The sequence below is a fragment of the Heteronotia binoei genome, chromosome 21 (genome assembly GCF_032191835.1).
Source record: "Heteronotia binoei isolate CCM8104 ecotype False Entrance Well chromosome 21, APGP_CSIRO_Hbin_v1, whole genome shotgun sequence".
NCBI classification, from domain to species: Eukaryota; Metazoa; Chordata; class Lepidosauria; order Squamata; family Gekkonidae; genus Heteronotia; species Heteronotia binoei.
Genome location: NC_083243.1, coordinates 83,443,990 through 83,460,383, shown reverse-complemented (window position 1 = coordinate 83,460,383; position 16,394 = coordinate 83,443,990). Strand labels below are relative to the sequence as shown.

Below are 16,394 nucleotides of genomic sequence, written 5' to 3'. Positions count from 1 at the left end.
GGTGCGCTGCTTTCAGAGGCACACCGTCAAAAACTGGGAGAGGTATTTCCCTTCCCAGGGCGCCGCGACCCACGCAAAGGACCTCTGTCTTCATTGGGTTCAGCTTCAGCCCACTCAGCCTAAGCCAAGTTGCCACGGCCTGCAATGCCAGGTCCAAATTCCCTGGAACGCAGTCAGGCCGGCCATCCATTAGCAGATAGAGCTGGGTGTCGTCTGCATATTGGTGACACCCAAGCCCATACCTCCAGGCAATCTGGGCAAGGGGGCGCATATAGATATTAAATAGCATCGGGGAGAGAACTGCTCCCTGCGGCACCCCACAATCAAGTGTGTGCCTCTGGGACAGCTCACCCCCAATTTTGTCCCTGACCCACGAGGAAGGAGAAAAACCATTGTAGGGCTAGCCCCCCAACCCCTATGTTGGCGAGGCGGCAGGTCAGTAGCCGATGGTCGACCGTGTCGAATGAGGCCGACAGATCTAATAACATCAGCACCGCCACGCCGCCTCGGTCCAGATGCCGCTGGAGGTCATCTACCAAGGCGACCAGCACTGTCTCCGTCCCATGACCTGGACAAAAGCCAGACTGGCAAGGGTCTAGGACGGAAGCAGCATATTGATTAGTTCTCTTGCCTACAAACCAGGATTCAGAACTTGGAGAAGCCAAGGTCTAGATGCTTACTTTGTAGGCAAGAGAACAAACCACAGTTGTTTTGTCCAGTTTTGATATTGCAAGAAAACTGCAACTTGTTTCAAATCAGGAAGTCTTCAGTCTCCACACATTGGGTAGGTGGTCAGAGGATGAGCCCAAAGACTTTCTTCGTCATTCTGATCGTGAACAAACTGATTACTATGGCTTCATGTTCAAAATTCCCCAGTAATTTGCAGTTTGCACTGGTCCTGACAAAATTTCTGAGGTAGGTGATCACAGTTTCCAATTCTTCATTTTCAAATCACATGTTGCTGATTGAGAATCAAATGTCCAAAACTGATTATAAAGTCTGTGGTTGATTTTGGATTGGAAATGGTTTCTCAAACTGGAGAGCCAGTTTGGTGTAGGGGTTAAGTGTGCAGACTCTTATCTGGGAGAACCGGGTTTGGTTCCCCACTCCTCCACTTGCACCTGCTGGAATGGCCTTGGGTCAGCCATAGCTCTGGCAGAGGTTGTCCTTGAAAGGGCAGCTGCTGTGAGAGCCCTCTCCAGCCCCACCCACCTCACAGGGTGTCTGTTGTGGGGAAGGAAGGTAAAGGAGATTGTGAGCCGCTCTGAGACTCTTCGGAGTGGAGGGCGGGATATAAATCCAATATCATCTTCTTCTTCAATTACTAGAAAATTAGTTTGAGGAGTGATGTATTGCATGGATTGATTGACTGATAGTGTAATACTAGTCTCAGAATCAGTTTAGCTGATTTTTCATTTCTACATACGGAAGGATTGGCATGGACCTTATGAAAGAATACTTTTGTTTTGTTTCTTCTAGCCAAAATTTGGTGGTGGAAATTTTTGGTTGCAAATCTTTAAGGTAACAGTGTGCTTCCTATAATGTTTCTAAACTTTTTCATATAGCTTTCAGACTGTAACTTTTAGTAACCTTTATTCTTCCAGATGCCCTCAGTCTTCAGATGATGAGCCAAAGTACCCAGTTATGTGTTTGTTCTGTGGAGCTATGTTGTGTTCTCTAACCTGCTGTCAGGAGATGGTGAATGGGGAAGAGTTTGGACCCTGTACGTTCCATTCTGCTGATTGTGGAGCTGGAGTAGGCATCTTTCTGAAGTAGGTGGCTAGCTAGAATGTAAAACTTAAGTGCCAAAGCCAACCCATTTCACAAAGGAATGTGTGCTTTTTGAGGTGGGGGTGCAGCAAATTATACCCAGGGGTTTTTTTTTCACCTTAAAGGGCTACATTGTAATTTTTTAATCCAAATCCTCACAAAATGTAAAACAGCAGAACTGATGCTGTTTTGCGCTCTTCTTGTAACATAACAGTTAGAGGTTTGGGGAGAATATCATAACAAAACATCTTTCTAGAGGGAAGACCTCAGAATCCTTTGCTATCCTCATTTTTAATAAGAGTTACTCTGGTCAATAAATATATAAAGTGACAGACTTTGAATGAGTTAAGGAGCCCGATTTGCTGGTGTGGGGCCAAGTGTGGAATGTTAGCCAGCTGGTGGGCCACTTTCAGTAAGCTGAACTGGTACTGTGGGATGAACCAAATGCACCTGATGGTGACACTCATGCAGTTTCATCTGATAAATGATTAGTGGTCTTGGGCCTGAAACAGTCTCAAACTTTGAATCTTACAGAAAATGTACATGTATTGCTTTAAAAGAATTCAATCCTGAATGTGCATTTTTTTCTCTCCAAAAGTAAGGCCAGTTGAGTTCAAAAGACTGATTTCATAGGGCTGCTTCCTTGGTTTGAGCAACAAACTATATTTTCTTAAAAGTTGGCTACTGAGAGTATTTGCCGACCGTGGCTATATTTTGTTTTAATTCAGCTTTCTTTTTTTAGAATTAAGGACTGCAGACTTATGCTAATGGCAGGAAAAAATAGAGGTTGTTTTTATCCTGCACCATACCTAGATGAATATGGAGAAACAGACCCAAATCTGTCGTAAGTGGATATTTTGCTTTATAAAATGTATTTATACCCAGTGTTTCCTGTGTAATGGAGTCCCAGAGTAGTTTCAATGTCAATGTCCTCTCCTCCATTTTTATCCTCACAATACCTACGTAAAGTAGTTTCGGGTGAGTGATAGAAGGCCCCAAGATCACCCAGCAAATCTTTCATGGCAATATGGAAATTAGAGCGTGGGTCTCCCAGATGCTTCTCTGATACTCTGACTTCACCACACCGGACTCTTTATCTCCCATTGCTATTTTATAATGCTGGACAAATCTACTAAATACCCTTTGTGGCTTTCAAACTACTGTTTAGATTCCTTTCCAACAGAAAGAGGCGTTTGCCACCACAATGTCAGTAAGCTGATATCTGTCTTTCATACAGGAGAAAGCTTTTGTTGCCAGTGAAGGTTCTGTGATGAGGCTGGTAACCAGCTATACTGTCATTTAATTTATATAATTTTTTTCAAAGTTAACTCTTAATAGAACTGGCTTGGTACTTAGCTTTCTCCTGTAAAAGTTAAAATATATCAGAACTGGAAAGAACATACCATGGTCTCTCACATCCAGTGTATTCTTTTCTTTTGAAGAAGAGGCAATCCTCTGCAATTGTGTCATGAACGGTACCGGAAACTCCACTTGCTGTGGCAGCAGCACTGCATCATAGAGGAAATTGCTCGGAACCAGGAGACAAATCAGATTTTCTTTGGATTCAACTGGCAGCTGATCTGAGTAGCAGTTTCTTCTAGATGGGATTACTAAGACTGAGTCTCTTGACCAAGCATACAAGAAGTAACGAGATTTGTTTTATGGAGAAAAGCTCAGCCCAGGCTCATGTATTAAAATTAATCACTTCTAAGCAAGTTTAACCTGGTGTGGAAAACACACAGACACAACTTTCCAAATATGAATTTTGAACTAGAACTACAAATGGCTAGGTTCAATAGATATGGAATGGCCAGTAGACATTTTTTGCTGAAGCTAGTTTTCCACTTGATTCTGTCCTTTGTATAATTTCAGTACCCCAAGCCACTTTTTGCCATTCTTAGATGTGATCTTAATCCCAATAAAGGATCAGTAAGCTTTCTCTGAGTGTAAGCAGCAGTTCAAAAAAATTACATGTGACCTTTTAAATGGCCTCAGTGCATCTGGATGTAAGAGCAGTGTACTTGGATTTACCTAATGTCTCCTTTCTCCATATCTGGTTTCTTCCTTCAGCTTAGCAGTACTTGAAAAGTCTGTGATTAATCTTTGGGGGAGAAATATTTTCAGACATTGTGTAAATTATAACTGTAATCCAAGTATGAAGCAGTGCAATGGGAAGTACACTACACAGGTTGCCCTGTGAAATTTAATTAAAATAATTTGGAAAAGTTAAATGTGAGTGCCAGTTCACTCTTTAAATCAATGGAAAAGTAAAAAACACTTCCAGTTGGTTTTGAACATTGTTTTGGCATTGGTATAAATATAGTCCCACTAATATTTCATGTCTCTGTAATCACAGTAGTCCAAGAATTTATCTACCTGCTAAGTTTGTTTGACTGTGGTAGTCAATGTTATCTACAATATTGTAGATCTTGCTTACCTAGTGGCCCACTACATCCCACAAACTGCAATGAAACCAAGCCACTTAAATATGCTTCCTGTCAGCATACAATCTAGGGGACAATTAATTAGAATAAATAAGTAAAAGTTGAACATTATTGTAGTATGTTCACAAAGGGGTTTTTTCCCCTGAGTTTATGTTCTGGTTCTATGGAGACTGCACATTGTCTGGTGGCCATATGCTGGGTCCATAAACTCTTTTCATAATTGTTTCTCTTTTTAGAACAGTGGTGTTGAAATACTTCAGAGCCACTTTTTCCCACCATAATACAGCAATCATTCTGTTGGGGCAAGGTTATGTTAAGCACTAAAACTGATCATAAATATGCTGCTTATAACATTCACCTTTCAGGGAATTATCCTTTCTTAAAGGTTAAACTGAAAGGCCTCCCTACTCTTTTAAAAAATATATGCTTGAAATTTAAGATGAAAGATAAGAAACATGAATTTGTATGATGATAAATGATTTCTAATTTTAAAAAACTCAAGAAAACAGCAAAATCAAAAAGCACATAATTTTACACAGCACAATAATCCTGAGGAAGAGTTTAAAAGCAAATGTAGGGAAATTGTGGATGTTAATTAAGGTTTTGGTGTTCAGATAATTCCTCTGTGTTTTGGTGTAGCTTTGCTTGCTTCTTTATTTAAGCTTTCCTTTGCAGTGCATTCAGGCTTCATAACCTGTTTTACCTTCAGAATGCTGTCATGTAGCGTCTTTGGTTTACCTTACTTTCTACTTGTGTTTCTAAACAAACAAACAAAACAAACAAATAGAAACCCCTCCACTATTGACTTCAAAACAGAAGTGTAAAGCTGATCTCCGCTCCCCCCAAGAAAAATATTGCTGTTGAGGCATATGTGAAGCGTTCTAGCAATACTGCACATTAAATAAAATGAAGCCAATGTTCATTCTTCAGCAAGGGTTTCAAGTTATTCACCTTTTTTGCTTCTATGTACATTCACCCACACCGTATAGCTGAATTTGTGCAGCTGCAATAAATTTAGCATGTTCCCACTTCTGTGTTAATTCAGAAAAGTCATACAAAACATCCTGCATCTGTGTTGTTGTTTTTTAGTGTGGCTATTTCCAGTATATGAAACAACTTTGACCTAGAAAGGGGCAAGCGTGTCCTTATTAGAGTACCATTATGCTAATTAAGAAGGAAGTTTAATGCAGAGGACAAGTGCTGCTTTTACCAAGGCATCCTTAACTGTCAAATCATGGATTAGTTCTTGAAAACAATGGGCATAATCTAGCTGCATAATTAACTCTCTTTCACTGAGATAGGATTCTAACATGCTTAACACTGGCTGGGTTGCACTCAGCAAGACTAGCACTGAGTTCACCTCTATCTGAATGTTGCCATTCACTAACACAGAGACAATGGCCCCAGTTTAGAAGCGTGCAAATGTAGCAGCTGAGGCTGAATGCATGTTGCCCTTTAAAGAGAACAGGAATCTTAACAGTTGGCTGGGGGACAGGGTTGAAACCATCCCTCTCCTCACCTCCAGAATAAGTAATTGCCTTTAAGGGATACACACATGCAGTTCTAGCTGTCAGGTCAGGCTAGAGAGTTAAGCATGCAGAATGCAATTTCCTAGCCAGCTAAGGATGTCCTTCGATGGACATACAACTCCCAGCTGGATTGTTGCAGTGGTCAGGTTCTTGTTCAGATTATATTATACTATAATTTTTCCTGTTTCGAGGAAAATGGAGGAAAGAGCTTCACTTTTTATGTGTTTGGACTTTGCTAGCAAATATGCTTGAGGTGTGTGCACTGGACAAGGATGAATGGTCATTTTTCATTTCATTAATTACTATGCAGTTTGGTTCACTGTGAGTATAATCTGTATTCAGTAAATCCACAGTGGTAAAGCCACTGATTTGAATTATAAGGAAGAAGAACAGAGTTTATTTACATACATGCATATACTGAAATTCTTTGATTGCGAAAATGTAAATTTGAGCCTTGTATAATGTTCTAGTCGTTTTAAAATCCTATATATGTATATTTAAAAAAAGAAATAAAGTAAGTTCTTGTAAATAATGGGCTCTTCTTTCACACTTCTTGAATGATGTGGTAGATGGTATCACAGGAGGGAAGGAAAGCCAATAATTTTAGCCACTAACTTACAGAATATATTTAATAATTTTAGTTTTATTACTGAACACTGCTGTATCTTTCCCCCTTTTCTTCTTGTTTGCATTGTCTGTGCCCCACATGCCTCTTAATGCAGAATTGTTTCTTTGGTTAATGGATCAGAGTTGTCCACTGAGATGGTGACAAACAGTATGGAGTGTCTGCCAAAGTTTCGAGGCAGCAGGAGGAAGGTTGCGGGCCTAGCTTGCCTGGAAAATTATAGATGTTTGTATACAAATACTAGAAGTGTTCAAAGTAAAATTGGTGAGTCGGAATGTTTAGTGTTGGGGGAAAACATAGACATTGTGGGAATTGCAGAAACTTGGTGGGACACGGCGATTCCTGGATATAAGTTATATCGGAAGGATAGGGAGGGAAGGGTTGGAGGTGGAGTGGCTCTGTATGTCAGAGAGGATATACAGTCCAGTAAGACTGAGGTCAAAGAATTAGATTCCCTTTTAGAAATGCTTTGGGTCGAAATAGAGGGCTCAAAAGGAAATTTAACTATGGGAGTTTGTTATTGCCCACCAAATCAAAAGATAGAGGATGATTATAATATCATGGAAGGATTAAAGATAGCAGCTAAACTTAAAAACTGTGTCGTAATAGGTGATTTTAACTACCTGCCGATTGATTGGGTCAATATGTGTTCAGGTCGAGAGAAAGAGATTGAGTTTCTTGATGCTCTCAATGACTGTGCTATGGAGCAGATGGTCACAGAACCTACCGGGGTGGGGGTGGGGGGTGGTCCTGGATTTGGTCCTAAGTAATGCCGAAGACTTGGTGAGAGATGTAAAAGTGATCGCACTGCTTCGGAGCAGTGACCATAACGTTATTGATTTCACCATTTGTATAAATAGGGAGTTGCTCCAAAACACCAGAACAACCATGTTTAGCTTTAAAAGGGGTAAATTCTCTGAGATGAGGAGGCATGTGAAGAGGAAACTGAAAGGAAAGGTAAATACAGCCAAAACCCTTGGGAAAGCTTAGAGGCTATTTAAAACTACAATCCTAGAAGCTCAGATAAAATATATACCACAAGTTAGGAAAGGCATAAACAGGTATAAGAAAAGGCCTGCATGGTTAACAAACAAAGTAATGGAAGCTGTTATAATAATAATAATAATAATAATAAATTTTATTTGTACCCCGCCCTCCCCCGCCGAAGCAGGCTCAGGGCGGCTAACAATACGGTGACCAATGGTGCACCAACAATAAAACAGTTACACTAGAAACATTAAATTAACATTAAACTAACCTTAAAAGCCTGAATTAAAACAATTAACTAAAACATTTTATGACGCTATCCTTGACACTCTTCTAGTTGATGCTGATGGCGGATTTTCAGTTATTCATAAGCTAATTTAAAAAGGGTGGTCTTGCAGGCCCTGCGGAACTGATCAAGGTAAGAAGGACTCCTTTAATCGGTGGAAAGCTAGTCCAAGTGAGATTAATAAAAGGGAACACAGGCTGTGGCAAATCAAATGCAAGACTGTGATCAGGCAGGCAAAAAGGGAGCATATTGCAAAAAACAAAGACCAACAATAGAAATTTCTTCAAATATATTAGAAGTAGGAAGCCAGCCAGGGAGGCAGTGGGGCCCTTGGATGACCAAGGGGTAAAAGGATTACTGAAGGAGGATAGGAAAATGGCTGAGAAGCTGAATGCATTTTTTGCCTCCATCTTCACTGTGTAAGATGAGAAGTGTTTGCCCGCTCCAGAACCACTAATTTTGGAAGGGGTTTGAAAGACCTGAGTCATATTGAGGTGACAAGAGAGGAGGTCCTACAACTGATTGACGAATTAAAAACTAATAAGTCACCAGGTCCAGATGGCATACATCCAAGAGTTCTGAAAGAACTCAAAGTTGAACTTGTGGATCTCCTGATAAAAATACGTAATCTTTCATTGAAATCTGCCTCCATTCCTGAGGACTGGAAGGTGGCAAATGTCACCCCCATCTTTAAAAAGAGTTCCAGAGGAGATCCGGGAAATTACAGGCCAGTCAGTCTGACTTCAATACCAGGAAAGTTGGTAGAAAGCATTATCAAGGACAGAATGAGTAGGTATATTGATGAACACAAGTTATTGAGGAATACCCAGCATGGGTTCTGTAAGGGAAGATCTTGCCTTTCTAACCTGTTACATTTCTTTGAGAGGGTGAACAAACGTGGACAAAGGGGACCCAACAGATGTTGTTTACCTTGACTTCCAGAAAGCTTTTGATAAAGTTCCTCATCAAAGGCTTCTTAGTAAGCTCAAGAGTCATGGAGTAAAAGGACAGGTCCTCTTGTGGATCAAAAATTGGCTAATTAATAGGAAGCAGAGAGTGAGTATAAATGGGCAGTCTTCACAGTGGAGGACAGTAAGCAGTGAGGTGCCGCAGGGCTCAGTACTGGGTCTCATGCTCTTTAACTTGTTCATTAATGATCTGGAGTTGGGAGTAAGCAGTGAAGTGGCCAAGTTTGCAAATGACACTAAATTGTTCAGGGTGGTGAGGCACTCCAAAGGCATCTGTAGAGGCTGGGTGAGTGGGCATCAGTGTGGCAGATGTGGTTCAATGTGGCCAAGTGCAAAGTAATGCACATTGGGGCCAAGAATCCCAGCTACAAATACAAGTTGATGGGGTGTGAACTGGCAGAGACTGACCAAGAGAGAGATCTTGGGGTCATGGTAGATAACTCACTGAAAATGTCAGGACAGTGTGCGATTGCAATAAAAAAGGCCAACGCCATGCTGGGAATTATTAGGAAGGGAATTGAAAACAAATCAGCCAGTATCATAATGCCCCTGTATAAATCAATGGTGCGGTCTCATTTGGAATACTGTGTACAATTCTGGTCACCGCACCTCAAAAAGGATATTATAGCATTGGGAAAAGTGTAGAAAAGGGCAGTTAGAATGATTAAAGGTTTGGAACACTTTCCCTATGAAGAAAGGTTAAAACACTTGGGGCTCTTTAGCTTGGAGAAACATCGACTGCGGGGTGGGATGAAGAAAGTAGAGAAAGAAGTACTTTTCTCCCTTTCTCCCAGTACAAGAACTCATGCGCATTCAATGAAATTGCTGAGCAGTCAGGTTAAAACGGATAAAAGGAAGTACTTCTTCACCCAAAGGGTGATTAACATGGAATTCACTGCCACAAGAGGTGGTGGCTGCTACAAGCATAGCCAGCTTTAAGAGGGGATTGGATAAAAATATGGAGCAGAGGTCCATCAGTGGCTATTAGCCACAGTATATATATGTGTGTGTGTGTGTGTATATATGAGTATATGTATGTATGTGTGTGTGTATGTATACACACACACATATATATATTGGCCACTGTGTGATGCAGAGTGTTGGACTGGATGGGCCATTGGCCTGATCCAACATGGCTTCTCTTATGTTCTTATGGTTTAGTCCCACTAATTATTGGTATTGATTGTGGTGGTTTTTCTCTCTCACACACATTCACCATACTTAACCTGCCCACCTACTTCAAGGCCCTGCAAGGAGTTGCAGGAGGTGATTAATCACTGGAAGTTCTTTCCAAAACTAAACCTTTCCCCTGATTTCCCCTCTCTCCCCATATTTGATAAGCTTTTGCAGGGCTTAGAAGCCCAACTTCCAGTCTCTGGTATTTTTCTTAAATTTTCAATTGCTGCCAATAGTTCTGAAGGTAGTGATTTATTTACTGCATTTCTGCTCCATCTTTCTTACTGTAAGCGAAGAGGAGCAATGCAATAAAACTGGATTAGAAAACCTGCAGTCAAAACAGTATACTACAAACAGTATAAGAAAGGTTCTTAAGCTTTTTTCACAGACATTACAATTGTAATCCTGTTCCCTTTATTTAAAATGTCTTTCTGAACAGTTTCACTTTAGACATTCTGTGGAATTATAGAAACAGTGACTACTTCCCTGACCTCATCAGACAGGTCCTTCCTCCAAGGTAGCATAGTGTCATGGTTAAGAGTGGTAGGCTCTAATCTGAAGACCTGGGTTTGATTCCCCACAAGAAGCCTGCTTTTTGACCTGGGGCCAGTCACAGTTTTCTCAGAACTCTCTCAGCTCCACCTACCTCACAAGCAATGATCCCTCTAAACTGAGTTAGTGTGAGCTAGCTCAAAGATTTTTAGCCTCCAGCTCACACATTTTTGACCTAGGTCATGACCACAGAGCACAATAATTTATGCAGTAGATCACAACATTAATGCCAGGAGCTCACAACTTTAATACTAGTAGCTCACAAAGTAGACTTTTTGCTCACAAGACTCTGCAGCTTAGAGGGAGCATTGCTCACAAGATGCCTGTTGTGGAGAGAAGAAGGGAAGGAGGTTGTAAGTACCTTTGGGACTCCTTAGGGTAGACAAAAGTGAGAAATAAAAACCAGCTTTTCTTTGATGGAGAATGCTTGGGTTCAGGCAGCTATTGGTTTTACCCACTTGCAAGGTGGTAGCAGGGTGTATGATTTGATTGTCCAGCTAGGATCCTGGAGATCAAGGACTGAATTCCTGCTCTGCCAGGGAAGCTAGCTGGCTAACCTTGGGCCAGTTACATACTCTCAGCATAGCCTGTTCCTCACAGTTGTGAGCATAAAATGGAAGAGAGGAGAATTATGTAAGCTGCTCTTGGTCTCACTGGGGAGAAAGGCATAGTATAAATAAAATAAAATAAACTACCCTCAACATCCTGTGCCAGGTTTTTTTCACTGTCCTGATTGTGCCTGACTTCTGGTAATTTGGCTGTTAATGTTATTCCTGGCCTGATTTTTTTTAAAAAGAAGAATTGCAGATTTATACCCCGCCCTTCTCTCTGAATCAGAGACTCAGAGCGGCTTACAATCTCCTATATCTTCTCCCTCCACAACAGACACCCTGTGAGGTGCGTGGGGCTGAGAGGGCTCTCACAGCAGCTGCCCTTTCAAGGATAACCTCTGCCAGAGCTATGGCTAACCCAAGGCCATTCCAGCAACTGCAAGTGAAGGAGCGGGGAATCAAACCTGGTTCTCCCAAATAAGAGTCCATGCACTTAACCACTACACCAAACTGGCTCTCTGAAAAACTACTTTTCAGAGCCAAGGTAATAGGGGAAAGTTCATAAATGAACCTTCCAAGTTTTAATTAGCTGTGCTCCCAATTTAAGGATTGTAACTCAGATGTTGTTCAACTCTACCCTCATACTGTTATCTCATCTTCATGCAGCCCCTGGATCATCTATTTAACCCACTGCAAGAACAGTTCACTTCTATGTTGCCTGTATTCTTCCTTTACTGGGCCATATATCCATTCCCAGTTCTCTTAGCATCTTATCTAGTTTGACCTTCAGTTTGTGTGATATTGCTATGTTCAACCTTTTTTTATTTTACATTGTTTCTAATATCAAAATCAATTGTATTATGATTCTAAATCAGCCGGCAATAATATAATTAGTCAGCAACACACAAGAAAATATATATATGTACAGTAAAATTCTCATCCTTACTAACGTGTATAATGTACCCAGTTAAAAGATATAACCAAATGCTTTTTTATTAGCCATATCTGATGCTGAAGTATAACCCCAGACTTCAGATCAAAAACAAAAGGGGAGGGAATACAAAATGTTTTTTAAAACATTAGTGAGGGGTTGTTTAAAATTCTCCCAACTGCTGAAAAATAAGATGTTAGGATACTGTGTCATGAGATCTCAGCTGCCATTTGGGGGATTGTTTAGTAACCCCAGTAAACTGGAGGAGGGGGGGATAGTAGCTACAACCATTGCTGCCACTGCCAAAGAAAGGGGAGTTGGGGGAAGGACAGAAGAGGCAGCAGGATGGCGAGAGTAGCAACTGAAGTAAATATGGCTAAGAAGAGGCCAGGGTGGTTGGCTGGAGGACAAGAAGGGGGAGGTAGCATCCTAAGGACAGGGGAGAAAGATGGCAGAAAGAAGAGGATGATACAGAAGGAGTGAGGAACAATAAGAACCAGGAAGAGGAAACAAGGGAATTTCTTTTAGTTTTTCACAGGACTCTTCAGTCACATGTTAGGGAGAATAAACAGCATTTGGGCACCTTCGATATTAACAGGCTTATTGTGACATAAGCTTACAGGGAATAAAGCACATCATCAGATGCAGGATGTAATTCCCCAGCTGGCCAACTCCATTATATACATGGCTAAAGAAAAAAAGTTATGAACTGCAATAATTCAGTTTTAAGGTGCCAGAAAACTCCCATTTACTGCAATATATTAACACAGCACTCTCTCTGGATTGTTGGGAGAAAGTTGCTGTAATTATTTTAAATAGCTTCCCAAATGTATGCTAGTCTTCAGCTTATAACTTGTGTGATTTAAGGCTGCTTTTCCTCCAAAGAGCTCAGGGCAGTATACATTGTTCTCCACTTCACCTGAAACTGAAACCCATTTCAGCAAATTGTCTGGCTTCATGCAACTTTCCTACTTTCATTCTTCAGTTGTGAAGTGAAGGGGCCAAGTCTGTGCTGAAGGATTATAAAGTTTGGTAATTGGTGCTTCTCTGGCTTGCTGGTCTTCAAATATATGCTTAGGCACAGGTGCAATACCTATATCTGCATGACCCTATTGTGACAGTGAGTTAAAAATATCCAAGCCAGGATATTGTGCCAATGTAAACAAGAATCAGGACTGCTGCCACTGCTGCTGCTGTGAGCAGCAGCAAGCAGATGGTACATAAAACTGCTAATTCTAAAAAAAATAGGCAGAGATGTGGCAGAACTGCAGCTGGGAAAAGTGCAGCTGGATGCACCAATTAGCCTCCTCTATGAATGGGCGTTTTTATTTCATAAATGTGACTTACGGTAAGTTTTCTTTCATGGCTCACTAGTGTACTGATGCACAGTTCCAAAACTGCAGAATCAGGCTGCAAAAGCACATACAAGATCATCGGATTCCCTTCCCCCAGATTTAAAACATTTAAATTCTAATGCAGGAGAAGCAGAGCTCTACCAAAAAGAGAAATTTCCCAGTGCCATGACTTTAGGCTTTTATACAAGGACATGTTCTTCAAAGTATCTGCAAGATATTGTAGTTTACTTAAAATATTGCTATTCTGCTTGTCTATTAGTGTTCAGCTGCAACCTGACTTTTTAAAATGCCGTTTTTAATGTTTATTGCTGGCAATCTGCAAAGTTGCTTGAAAGGTGACATCACATCTGCTTCTTTATTAATGTGATGGGTAACAAGCAATGAAACACTCATTACAGAATAATCCTGTCCTGTTGACAACATCTTTCTTGTTGCTTCAGTTAGGGTTGCCAAGTCCAATTCAAGAAATATCTGGGGACTTTGGGGGTGGAGCCAAGAGACATGGGGGCAGAGCCAGGAACAAGGGTGTGACAAGCATAACTGAACTCCAAGGGAGTTCTGGCCATCACATGTAAAGGGACACCTTTTTAAATGTCTTCCTTCCATAGGAAATAATGAAGGATAGGGGCACCTTCTTTTGGGGCTCACAGAATTGGACCACCTGGTCCAATCATTTTGAAACTTGGGGGGTACTTTGGGGACAGGCAGTAGATACTATATTGAAAATTTGGCACCTCTACCTCAAAAAACAGCTCCCCCAGAGCCCCCAAAACCTCCAGATCAATTCCCCATTATACCCTATGAAAATCGATCTCCACATAGGGAATAATGAAGTGCTCAGCAGACGTTCCCCCCCCCCCCGTTTCTGGCAACTCTGAAGTGAGGGATTGGCCTCTCTACTCACGAGTTGCTGCCAACTTCTTCAAAGTAACACAGGCACACCATCCCAAGAGGAAGCCTTTCAATCGGAGACTGGAGCCTCTGGAGGTGGAAAGGCACATGGTCCTCTGGGGGCGGGGCTTCCCCCCGCCGGCCAGCTGACTGAGGGTGGGAAGGAGCCTGGGAAAGTGGAAGAACCCCCACTGGGACCTGGGGATTGGCAAGCCTAGCTTCAGTGGAGGCAACTGATGTGTTAATTTAAATTTAATTTTACTATTCTTTTTAGAGGCTGTTCAATTAGCTATGTCAACTACAATTTGAATGAGAGGGGAACAAGCACAAGTGACGGGGAGAAGATCAGGGTTTCTCAGCTTCTGAGCTGTTTTCCTATCCCTGCCCCCACCCCCCCACCCCAAAAAAACCCTGAACATATGTACCACTTCTCTTTCTGAAGACCATAGCATTCTTCCACAACAAGGTGGCTGCAAAACTATAAGCACCAGTCTTCCCTAAGGCCAGAAAAGAGTCTGGGATATTAAACTGCACAAGATAATGGTAAGAAATTGTTGTCAGCATACAAAATCAATAAAAGTGCTTTTCCAAAATACATGTCTCACAACAGTCCACTTTCATGAAAAAGCCCATATATATATATTTGTTCCAAAATCCCAATTTGAAAGAAATATTAATAAAACCAATTCCAAGGGACAGATCATAATTTAAAGCATCATAAATATAATAAAAGCTGAATGTGTTGGCTTGATCTTCAATTCTTATTGGAAGTTATGGCTACCACAGGAATGGCCTTGCACTCTGTCTGTCACCACTCCTCCCTGTCATTGGGTAGCCTCGCTGTGACCTGCCTACTGCTGGCCCTGTTGGGCCAGAACTCCATCAGAAGGCCACTGACCTTTGGGAGAGATGGTTCTCCTGGAGCCTTACTGATTATTACTGCCTCTCCTCAGGGCCTGTTGTAAGAAGTCTGGAACAGTCCGTCTCCCCCCACACAAACAATGCTGCTGCAAAGCAAACAGTAAACTGTGAGAGACATGTTCCTTGGCCCCCGCCTACTTAGGCCCAGGAATGTTAACCGTCTTACCTCAGAGACAGCCAACTCTTCTCTCTGTCCTCTGTTAACCACCCTTAAAAAGGGCTGCAGAAGTACTGTGGCCTCACAAAAGGCCAACCAGCACATAAAGTCTCCAAAGGTTGCACAAATAGTTAGGGAGGCAGCCCCTGGGAAGTTCTAGCAACTCAGGCTGCTTTTCTCAGTAAAGGGTGAGGCCTCAGGTGAATAGAATAGCATACAGTCTACAGTTATTTTCTCCAGGATGGGGGAGAAATCTGTTGTTTGGAATTCAGTTCTGATCCCAGATCTTCAGGTTCCACCTGGAGGTTAGCTACCCTAGGCTTGGCAGCACCCTCTGGGTGACTTGATGCCACCCAGCTGGCATGACTTAACTAGGCCCAGCTGCTTGCTCCTGTTCAGCAGCAGTCCCTCTATGACAGCCAATGTGAATTAGCAATTGCCAACTCCAGGTTGGGAAATTCCTAGAGATTTGGTGGGTGAGGCCTGGAGACGGTGAACTTGAGAAAGGATGGGGCCTCAGACAGGTACCATGGCATAGAATCCACTCTCAAAATTAGCTATTTCTGCCCGGAGAACCACTGACACCAATCTCTAGGTGAGGGCTGTGTCATTATACCTTGCTGAGGTCGCTTGCTTCCTGCTTTTGTCCCCATTGTGGAGAAAGACTACTTTTATTAGGTAGATGCTGTGGGGACGGGAGAGAAGATGGAAAACTGAAATCAGATAAAATCCCCTACAGAAAATACCTGCCTTGAGGTGCATACTCTATAACACAACCATACCAGGCCAAAAAAAAAAAAAAAATGTCACAGGCTCATGCTGATGCTAAACACCACAAGGCTGAATATGACAGGAAAAGGTGGCAACAATGTACTGCAAACAAAAGGAATTATGTGCTTCAGTGTCTGTGTAACCATCATTATGCTCCCCCTGCACACATACCTCCCCCATTATTCTTCCTTCTCAGCATTCTGGACCTCTTTCAGGTCTTTGAGCCACCAGGGACACATACACACACACATACATATGTGGGGCGGGGGGGGGGGGGATGAAAAGCCAATGTCTGTTTCAGCTGCAGGAGCTGAGGAGCAGTGTTCCCTCTAAACTGAGCTAGCATGAGCTAGCTCACAAATTTTTAACCTCCAGCTCACACCTTTTTGTCTTAGCTCAGGAAAAATGGCCCCACAGCACAATAAATTATGCAGTAGATCACAACTTTAATTCCAATAGCTCACAAAGTAGAATTTTTGC

General features: G+C 41.9%; 1 protein-coding gene across 2 annotated transcripts in view; it reads left to right on the top strand.

Annotated features, from left to right (window-relative positions):
- UBR1 (ubiquitin protein ligase E3 component n-recognin 1) overlaps positions 1-6,272 on the top strand; it is a 160,371-nt gene extending 154,099 nt beyond the window's left edge. For both annotated transcript variants that reach the window (XM_060261180.1, XM_060261179.1), the window contains exons 45-47: positions 1,605-1,772; positions 2,513-2,614; positions 3,213-6,272. In XM_060261180.1, coding sequence (XP_060117163.1) covers positions 1,605-1,772; positions 2,513-2,614; positions 3,213-3,354 — 412 coding nt within the window. In that variant the 3' untranslated portion in view covers positions 3,355-6,272. The remainder of the gene's footprint in view (positions 1-1,604; positions 1,773-2,512; positions 2,615-3,212) is intronic.
- The last annotated feature ends 10,122 nt before the right edge of the window (positions 6,273-16,394 follow it).